The sequence below is a fragment of the Osmia lignaria genome, chromosome 13 (genome assembly GCF_051020975.1).
Source record: "Osmia lignaria lignaria isolate PbOS001 chromosome 13, iyOsmLign1, whole genome shotgun sequence".
Taxonomy (NCBI): domain Eukaryota; kingdom Metazoa; phylum Arthropoda; class Insecta; order Hymenoptera; family Megachilidae; genus Osmia; species Osmia lignaria.
In genome coordinates, this window is record NC_135044.1 from 5,351,162 (window position 1) to 5,359,982 (window position 8,821).

Here is an 8,821-nt window from a genome sequence, read left to right on the forward strand (position 1 = left end):
CTGCTCGAATATTTTATAAGAGAACGCGTTTATCATTTTTATTATATATACGAGAAAGAAAAATCTGTCTAAGAGTCTATACCTGAAAAGGTGGTCGCGATCGACAACGATGGAGCAATTAGGTAGAATTACTTTTGCGTGGGTGGAGTGAAACGAATCGACGCATAAACGCGTGGAAGGAGGTACGTGTAGATTGTACACATTTTGAATGGAAAAAGCTTGCAAACCGTCGAAATTATTTGCTTGATCGATTCACCAGTTTTCCATACTGTGTTTCCCTTTTAAATGGAAAGGAAAATGTGATTCTGTCGTTTCGTAGCGTTTAGAAGGCAAGTAGAATGAGCACCTATGTAATCAGACACTTCGGTAATGCTGATAAATGTAGCAAAAGCAGAATCCGTCTTATGGATATATTAATATAATAATTATATATATTAATATATAATGCAAAAAGAACCTGGAGCGTAATAAAAATTTATGAACACGTTAATGCGTACACGTGGTCTCGTTGCAGGAAAATGTTTTATAGATCCATTAATGTAATGAGAATAAGGTGAATAGGAAAAAAAAATGAAATGTAACAAGAATTTATGGGCATGTTAATATGCCAGTGTAGATTCGTTTCTAGTGGAAATGAAAATGTTTTATGGACACATTAACGAGGAAAATGATAAAAGTAACGAGGAAAAACGACGATCATCTCGTTACGATGAAATAAAATTTCAAAATTTCATTTCTATGTGAAACAAGAAAAGAATGATTTTTAATAAGTTCGATAAGTAGTGTGGATTAACAAGTAGATTGGACTAGCGGTGCTCAGACGAGCGGAAGATAATCGTTCGCAGGCAAACGAACGGGAAGTCTCGCATCGTTGAGTAAGTAGAACATGACCATTTCACTACAGACATTCAGTGTAGAATCTGCATCATCTCTGGGAACTGTAACAAAACTATTTGCATGTAAATGAGCCAGTAGAGCAGCATCGTTTGTAAAAGGAAATAGCAAGAAACACATGTACCGAAGGAAAGTTGTAAGTAGAATGAGCCGGAAATTGTCAGACACTGAATAAAACAATCCTATGGGCAGATGAAATTTCATAAAGTTTCATTTTTGTATCGAGTATTATCGTTCTGTATATTGCACGATGTATATTTTATAAATGCAGTCAACTCGAAGGACACGAAAAATATTCGGAAATTATGCGAGAAGAACGAAAGAGGAATTTGTTGTGATATCGTGCCGTTCCTTCCATCGGGCTCCGAAAGCTTCCAAAGTTTCACTTTGCTTCCGGTCTCGAAATTTTGCCTTTCCTTTCTTCATTTTACGAATCATTGTCCGCGAGCAAGGAATCCATCGAACGAACGCACAAAGAAGTCGGAAGCGCAACGAAGCGGGACTAGAAACGACCCCGACTTTCGAAGGGTTACGTTCCCGTTTGAAATATTCTTGCTGTGCACACGCTGCGATAAATATCGGGAGCAACGATTCGATGCGATAAGGGATGAAATTGAATGTATCGTTTCAATTTCAATTCCATCGTCTGATAAAATTCTAGCTTGTTCTCCTTCGAAATCGTCAGAATTCGAAAATTTTAACAAATAAACGAAAAAATCAAGTTTCTAGAATCTTTTAAAAATTTTATAAGTGCCTCCTACGGTTTAATCAACCGAGAGGTTCGTCGAATACTTCGCTACCCCTGATATTTCCTGGAAGTTCGAGTTTATCTACAGTATAATCGATCGGTGCGCTTTTCACAAGCATTCCAGGAAGCGTCAAGGATTTCATGACGGCTGGAAATCATCCCCGAGAGCGGTGCATGGTGGATACGGATCGTCGAAATAAGACGATCGGCGAACGAGAGGAACGAACCGAAGAAAGGGTAGGTGGCAAAGTAGGTTGCCGTTGAGGCGAGGGTAGCGGGGTTGAAAATCCGACGGATTCAATGGCCCTACACCCCTCGATAGAAGTGGACGATCTCATGTCAGTGGCCCCAGCTAGTGCACCGTCATTCTGGGCTCGCACCTTTCGTCCTAGTTTCTCCGTTCTTACCCCCTCGCCCCCTCCGTTACCACCACCCTTTCCTTCTATTTCATTGCCCCTCACGCCCCTTTCTGTCTTCGTAGATCTTTATCTCAGCTGCGTGCTTCTTTTTCCGCTTTCCTTCTATCCACCCTCTTCGCCATACCTTACTGTCTGACCATATACTTCTTTTTCTACTTGCATCGTAACCGAAACGAATTTGTCATTTTTTTTTCTTTTTTTTACGCATTTCATCAATATGTTTCCATAATTTTTTAATAAAATATCTTTTATTGAAAGATATATTATTTCCGATGAATCAAGAATGAATATTCAGACCTACAATGACTTTAGAATAAAAGGGGAGAACGAGAGATTTTTCTAAAGGATAAAGGGCTTCTTAGCAATATTTCTTCCTTTTTTAAAAGCTTTTATTCGGTCCAGACGAGAGTAGTTTTCATAGCTGTCTCATTTTTCAGGCTGTTTACTCGAGGTACCTTAATTAGCTGTGCAAGCATCAGTTTTTACAACTCTCGAGAGCTTGGAACGAACACCTTCAGTCTTGTTATGGTTTGGAGAACATTCAACGTTCTTTTCTCCTGGGAACAAAGCCTGGTAAGGGAAGATTTTTCAAATTGCATTAGCATTAAGAATCATCCATCTCGCGACTGTACCGATCAGATAATCAAAATAAAAAGCAGAGAAATAATTTATTTTCAGGATAATTGGACATGAAAGTGCAGTAATCCTCTAATTAGGGTGCAGCGTTATTTTACAAGGTATGCAAGTTATAGAAAGTTTATATTTGAAATCTTCTACACGATGAAACTTTCAATCTCGCCCACGGTGACGTTTAATTACGAATCCAAATGACCATGTACGTTTTCCAAGGGTTGAGAAACTTTTCCATCCGTAACAAAGGACATTCCAGGGACCATAATTCGTTTCATAACACGAAGTGATTCCTCGAATCGCGAACGGGCCAAAGTTCTCCACATCGTCTCGAGTAACTTGTTTCATTACCATTTATTCATATGGACAAAGGTAAATGGTACAATACCTGAGTGCACGAGATAGGTACATAAAATATTCAAACTCTCAATTTATCGTATGCTTTTTCAGCATTTAACGATACTACGAATCACTTGAAATATTTCTACGTTGAAGAAACTCAAACATTGTTCCAAGTATTATTCAGTATTAGAATTCATTATTTAAATCAGCCCATAAATTCGATAAGGTTGATGCTTAAGCAAAAAAAAGGTGGTCGCAAAAAAACATTGGGTATCGAGGGTGAAAATTAAAACGTAAAAAGGATCGTCGCCATTGTTTCACTTCGACGTTTTGTTGAATCACTGGGATATTTTTTGTAACCCCCGTTACATGGCCAGTCAAAGGGACAACGAAATGAAACGTAATAAATAGAAAAAGCAGAACGTAAATAAAAAAAAAAAATGGTGTTGCATGTTCTATTAAAGGTGCAACAAAAAAAAAAAGAGAATTTGATAAATAAAATAAATATTTGATTGTTTACCTCGTTCCTTAAAAAAGACCATTTACATTTAATCCAATATCATATACAAACTTGGGAAAGGTACACTGTCGAAATAATAAAGTGGCAGCAATGATAAACGAGCAAACATCGTCGAAACAAAGGCCGAATAAAAATGTCACAAAGCCTCGACTAAAAAATAAAAAATTACCATATCATCCCCTGTTCTCCATTTCTTTACCTTCCATTTCTCAACGGCTCTTCCTCGTACACGATACGATCGTGAAAAAAGGGTCTGATGAATCCAGCCAAGGGGGTAATCAAACCTTTTAATCAGCAATATATCTGGGCAGTATATTTAAACGAGTGACCTTAGAAAAGATCGAGGAACCAGAGTGAGAGGGTTAAGAAAATGCCAAGAAATGGTCACCGCCCTTTCGCGAAAGGTCGTGATATATAATAGCGACTTTAGACTTTGACGATTTTTATATCTTCGAAGAAATTTTAAGCAATGAAAAGAAGAATCGTTATGTTTTCGAGAGATGATGCTTGGGGAATGAAGGAAGGATCATTCGTTCGTTGCTAAAAACCTTTGGCTCGGGGGTAAACTTTTGCGGGTGCACGTGACTAACCTCTAGAAAGTTGATGGAGAAGCTCGTTGAAGTCTCTGAAACTTTCCACCCGGCGTCGGATCAATTTGCGACTTTATTACTTGCGGTCTGTTTGATCATGTTAGAGGGACCATTTCTTTCTTCCTTTTCATTTTCTTTTCCTTTCATTCGATCGGGAAAAGAAGATCCGTTTCTTTGTAATTTGTTTCTCGTTAATCGATCGCAGAACAGAAGTGAGAAGACAAATAGAGATAGATTGAACCATGGTATTCTAATTAACCGTCTTTAATGGGTAGTTAATAAGAAAGTTTCGTACCGGCTAGTCATCGGGGACGAAGAAACGTGTCCATCACGTGAAGATCACGGTGGGTCATTGGAAAAGCAATCTAAGCAGAAAGAAAACAAAGTATTTCGAGAACAAATTACCGTCGAAGCGATTTAGGTCACGCGGTTCGGTTTCACCTGCGACCCATTGTCTGATGATGTTCGGAAAACGTGTTTGCCATCGATATGTCCATATCGAGATACATTTACCGTTGATATTCGATATTTTGCGATGACGGAAGGTTGATACGAAGAAGCTGGAGAAAAGGGAATTTCAGCGAGGCAAAGACTCAAATGGAAGTTCGCAAACCTTCGGCATCAATCTCGGCTCGAATTCGTGCCGATGAGTAATCCTAAACCACCAAACAAAGTTTTAACACATGTCGAATGCCTGCCACTCCCTTTCTTCTTTCGATAGACAGGCTAAAATTACTTGTTCGTATCCACCACGGCGATAATATAGCAAAAGCAGGAATTCACAAAATCCTAATTTTCACGATATTAATATTAAAAGTGATTTAGATCAATCATTTTTTTCTAGGGAAACCTATCAAACGATATTAAAATTATTCTACTATACAGAGCTCTACTATAATTAATTATCTAATAAAATTTCATAGCACCATATAATGTTAATAGCGTTTGCTGCAATTTAACTAGAGCACAGTGGTAATTTATAAGACGCCTAGGGAATTTCACGTACCTGTTGATACAAGCAACCAACCGGAAGATTAAAGCGATCCGGAATCACACGTTCCGCTTTGAATCGAACCCGAAGCGATCGCGTGAAATGTCAAACATAGTTCGAGACCACAGTAGAATATCATCGAACCAACACCGTTATCGATCCGTTTAACTCGATATTCCCTTCGAACTGACAATTTCAACCAGAAAAACATGTAAATAAATGGTGACTTAAGGCAGGAAATAATTGACGAGCTATTGATGTTACTTTGCGAATGTTCACTGAATAATTGCCGGTGCTTTATCAGATAAAATAGATGCACGTTTGACGACGCGTGTAACCCGTCGCGTCCCCGAAGCTACGAAACGGGTCAGCAGAGAAAATTAGATCACCGCTGCTAATTGAACGCACAGTAGCATCTAATTAACTACGAAATTAATACCGTCGAACGGCTGCTCTTCCATAATGAGGTTAGAAATATTTGTAGCAGAAAATTTCACTTCGACCGTCGGTGAACGTGAATGATAAACGTTCTAACGTGACAGGGGATGAAAAGATTATGATACGGCGTGTGTCACGGTGTTGCACGTCGTACTACGGGTAGAAAATAATATATGAAGCGTATCTTTGAAGAAGACACCAACTTTTCGAGAAATTAGATTACAAATGCCATTGGCTAAAGAATCGATGAATTTTTCAAAATATACCAGTCACTAGAGAAAAAATATTTCAAACTTTGTTCGACACAAATACCGACACATCGTGGAACACTGCAAAGGACGTAGAAACGATCGCTATATCTTCTCCTTTTTTTCCCCTTATCCTTGAGTCAGCAGGAAAAAAAAAAAGGTAAACGACGCAGAAACGTTTACAGAAATTCGAGGGATGGGGTTGAAACAGAGGGTTGTTCGATCGAAACGAGGGTCTCGTTGACAGACAGAAACGTTCATACGTATCGCAGAAACAAAAGGCTGGCTTTCGACGATAATGGATCGTTAAATTGTTATTGAAAGAACTTTTTTTTTTCTTTCTATGCTGGAAAAAACTCGTGAATCGCAGATAAATATACTTTTCACTGGAGGATATAAGCCATGGTAATTGCTTGTTTGCTGCATTTCAGAACTTTGGGTTTAATACAGAATTTAGGGCAGTGAAAAAGTTTAATCCGATATTAGGATGGAGTGGTGTTAAGAAATTTCCATTCATTAATGAAGATTACCTGCAAAAAGCTATTGAAATAGATAACGGAGAAAAGTTAATTAGTTCACGGCATAAAAACAGCAATGATTACAAAAATGAATTTTAAGCCTTTTCCAAATGAAAACGCGCACAATAACAATTTTACGAAGATTATACGATCCAAAGGCCACGTTTAAATCCATTTACTAAAAGTGTAATTAATCTGCTATTTTATGAAGACAAAATCACCGTCTCAAGGTTGAAAAATCCGAACAGTGATTTCTTGAAAAAAAGCACCAAAGGGGTTGAAAAACGATCTCCTTTTATAAAATTTTATTTAAAATATGAAACAAGAGTTCTTCGACGGATAACAACACGAAGATGGCTCTAATAGAATAACCTTCTCTGTTAAGGGTGTTTTCAATTTTTTATCAAAGAACAAATATCTATGATTGATCCTAGCCAAATATTCGATCAAATTCATCGCTAAACCATCGGATTTATTGATCGTCAATAAGAACGCACACTAATTCAAGGAGTGGTGTAGATACACGCTAGAGGGGTGCGTTTTCTTAACAGGACAAAGCACGCAGTTCGACTCGAAGCAGTGAGCGATCTTTCGTAAACGCTCGTGGAAGAATTTCATAGTAGAAAAATCATAGGAAATATGCTTTTACTTACGAGATATAAGCGTTCGTTGATCTTGTTGTTGGAATTGGTGCTTTACCTCGAAATACGGCTGGTCAGCTTCGTGGAGACTTGCACGGGGTGTCGATGTTAGACGGCCATGTTGTTGGAAATCCACCGCCCTCTGGTCGACGCTCGACGAAGTCATGATCCCTTCCCTCCTCGAACTTTCACCCTCTCGTTTCCACCCTTCTTCAGCTGCTTCGTGTTTTACGTTCTAGCGCGTTTAAGAATGCAACGAGAACTTCCCGCTTCTTTTATTTTTTCTTTTTCCTCGGTGAAATACCGTTCTTGCCGTGATTCTTGCCTTCTCTTTCGAATTTTCTTAATAGTTTAAACGTCGACTGCCGTTTCGAAACAAATTTTAATTTGTTTGTTACAAAGAGGATAAGATACCGACTCCTTTATTCTACTGGCTGACATAATATCGACTCGTACCACTAGCAGAGTACTCAGACCATTTTTCATTTAATTCAGAGTCTTTTATTTCTTTTACATCCCTTTATTCAACACCTCCTTCTCGGTCTCCTGCGTGGAAACCTTAAAACACCCACGCGAATGGCTCACAATTTTGACTCAAAGCACGCGTTTTAATTAAAAGAATCCCTGCGTCGCTTATTCAGACGGCGAATTAATAGCTTTTCATGATACGAGAACAGCGGGGAAATTGAAAAGAACATTGATACAAAATTTTCAAGCCGATCGATAATCATGTTTCTATCGCAGTCACGGCGAAATAATAACAAAGTGTTCTCCCGCTGTTTCTCTCGAATTTCACGTGAAAGTCGACTAGAGAGAGCGTCGCAAAGAAACACAGACCTGTCTCGAGAATCTTGAAAGAAATGCAACCCCTTTCACGGCACTTTAAAACCATCCTACTTGCTCCTTTCCTATGCTCGCAACAAAAATCGAACCTCTTTCTCGCACGTTTTCATAACGCAGCGAGATGGTTAAATATAATTTTTTATAGCTCATAAATATAGATAGGTAAGTAATTTTTTTTAAATATAAAAAGAAAATAACACCTTTCTATGAAACTATTACAATAATCTGAAACTCTTTATCGTGCTTTTAACGTTAGTACGTAACGTAGGTAATGCGATATCGTTACCCTTTTGTAACTTGAAATTTTCTCCGATTCTCTATTCGAAATCATTGCTCGGAGCATTTGGATATAGGCTTTAACCCTCGAACGATGAAACTGGGTCGATAGAAGGCCAAATCTGCGAAATATACAGCGGTGATTCGAGCAAAACTTTCGTGCAGGGGAGAGATGAAATTTAAAGGAGTGCTTTAAAATTTGGATAATAAAATTGAAGATCGAGGAACGAAAGGGGAGAAAATCTTCGGTAAAAGTTTCACGTTCCTCGACGTCGTTGATATTCATCGTCCGCCACGTCCATCGCGACGTTGGCAACAGAAAGTACCGGAAGCCACTTTGCAGACGCGCACAATCCACGGAAGTAGCGACACAACACACTTCCGTCTTTGTGCTCGAGCGACGAGTAGCTGGCTTGTCGAGCAACATTTTTTCCGCCGTCGTGGCGAATTTCGTCTGATGGCAGGCTCGAATAGCCGGAAGGGCCGTGCACCGCGAGTGCTCTTCCGGCCTGTTGTAATTAATACGACCCCATCGATCTCGGGGCCGTGGCTTTATCCTCGGCCCGACCATTTTCTTTTCGTCGCGTCGTTTCGCGTGGTCCGCGAATTTCCCTCTTTTATCGCCGGCAACCAGCTGGGTGCAAGCGTTCGAAAGCCGAGCATAGGGTCAATGGGCCGAGGTTCGAAAGGCTGGAAATGTAGGCCAACGTAGACCCGATTGTA

The 8,821-nt window shown here is 39.3% G+C and overlaps 1 protein-coding gene across 4 annotated transcripts in view; it reads right to left on the bottom strand.

Annotated features, from left to right (window-relative positions):
- LOC117602503 (breast cancer anti-estrogen resistance protein 3 homolog) overlaps positions 1–8,821 on the bottom strand; it is a 103,837-nt gene that overhangs the window by 16,496 nt on the left and 78,520 nt on the right. The window contains exon 1 of one of the 4 annotated variants that reach the window (XM_034320627.2): positions 6,992–7,305. The exons of the other annotated variants lie outside the window; for them this stretch is intronic. Coding sequence (XP_034176518.2) covers positions 6,992–7,145 — 154 coding nt within the window. The 5' untranslated portion in view covers positions 7,146–7,305. Of the gene's footprint in view, positions 1–6,991; positions 7,306–8,821 lie in introns of those variants that run through there. 4 annotated transcript variants of the gene reach the window in all.